Source organism: Antrostomus carolinensis, unplaced genomic scaffold (assembly GCF_000700745.2).
Source record: "Antrostomus carolinensis isolate BGI_N321 unplaced genomic scaffold, ASM70074v2 scaffold7818, whole genome shotgun sequence".
In the NCBI taxonomy this organism is placed as follows: Eukaryota; Metazoa; Chordata; class Aves; order Caprimulgiformes; family Caprimulgidae; genus Antrostomus; species Antrostomus carolinensis.
This window is the reverse complement of record NW_010333626.1, coordinates 1-1599: the sequence shown is the minus strand read 5'-3', so window position 1 is coordinate 1599 and position 1599 is coordinate 1. Positions and strand designations below refer to the sequence as shown.

At 34.5% G+C, this 1599-nt stretch overlaps 1 protein-coding gene across 1 annotated transcript in view; it reads right to left on the bottom strand.

The window, feature by feature from the left end:
- LOC104529579 (phosphatidylcholine:ceramide cholinephosphotransferase 1) overlaps positions 1-774 on the bottom strand; it is a 5868-nt gene extending 5094 nt beyond the window's left edge. Inside the window, exon 1 of the mRNA XM_010173920.2 lies at positions 610-774. Coding sequence (XP_010172222.1) covers positions 610-727 — 118 coding nt within the window. The 5' untranslated portion in view covers positions 728-774. The remainder of the gene's footprint in view (positions 1-609) is intronic.
- Positions 775-1599: the final 825 nt, after the last annotated feature.

Sequence of the window (1599 nt, the reverse complement as noted above, 5' to 3'; positions counted from 1 at the left end):
GAGATCACAAAATAGGTATCATTATCTCAAGGTGTAACTTAAAATTGTACTCAGGGATAATCAGATCCTTGGAAAAGAGAAAGGTTATGAAATCTCTGAGAAACAGGCCAAGACATAACAATATCATATAACCTTGTCAGTAAAATTATCTGATTTGTATTTCAATATTGATTCTACATAGATGGCAATCCATTCCTCTTGCCTTTCACAAAAGAAAAGCACACATTAAGCCTGATGCTTGAAAAATGAGCAACCTTGCATTTAGCATGGAATTCATCTCTCTCTAGGTGAGGAGGAATGTAGCTGAACTACCATTCATCAGACAGGGTGCAACAAAGGTGTCAATTAGATTCTAAACAAAAGGTTTTTGAAATAAAATATTTAATTCAAACAAGTACACAGTAGTGTTTTATTTTGCCTCAAAAATTTTCTTTTTCAGTAAGTCCTATGTCTTTGAAGTTCTACTATTTCTATTTAATCAAAAAAAAAAAAAAAAAAAAAAGAAGGCGGCATTTTTACTTTAATTGTATTTACCAATCAGCACAATCATTCTTCAATTAGCAAGCAATTATACAACAGGAAATTCCCTATCAATAGTACTGAACTTACATTCTTTGATAAATAAGTATGTAAGAGTTAATATGACAGTGTGACCGCTGTACAGATAGTCGCCACACATGTTGTGGGATCCTGTGATGGATAATCCTCCGCCAGCAATCAATTTCATTATCCTTCGCAGATGAGATTCCCAGTCTCCAAAAAGCTGGTAGAAAAGTAAAACACAAAAGCACAGTAAAATATCAGCGCTAACTTTTCCGAGTTTAAAGCAATGGTGTTAGGCAGCAACTTGGCCTTTCAGTTATTCTCTCTTTTCAATTTGACACACACAATCAATCAGTAAATCCGTACCCTTTTCCAAAAGCTAGCAATATATTTCTAAAGGGAAAAAGGCTGGAAATGAGTTTATTTTTTTACTGATGCTTTGTAGCTATGATAGCTAGTGTTCATGTCAGCACAAGCTGTGTGCACCTCCATCCATTCGTCTAAAATATTATTTTATTTGAAGTATTCGACATATGAGGAATCAAAGAAATTATTACAATTTCCCTATATATACAATATCCCAAAGGACTATTGGTTTTTCCTACGCTCACAATATAGATTGAAAAGGCAAGGAAAAAAAGCAATGTTATTCACATACCTACCTGAGTACATATATATGTGTGTAAAAACCTTTTACACCAGGTCACTTCCAGTTGCAATGAAAAACACGGCATGTTTTCAGTCTAATATGAAAGCAAAAAACTGGTCCAAAAGTTGTTCAGTTCCTGTCAGTGGCTACACTCAGAGTGCTACATGTACAGTAAAACAGGCAGGAGAACTAAATTCTGTGTTATTTCTAAGTATTTATTGCTGCTACCATGTAAAGTTGTAATCTCTCTCCCAGGTCATGTTGGCAGCCTTTGGTAATGTTCGTGGCTGTGCAGGCAAATGAATTTTAGTAGGAATCTTTAAGCAGAGCTAATGGGTTCAGATCTCTTTTTATTCACTATATTCTTGCACTGGGATATACAATGGGCATATATATATATATATATA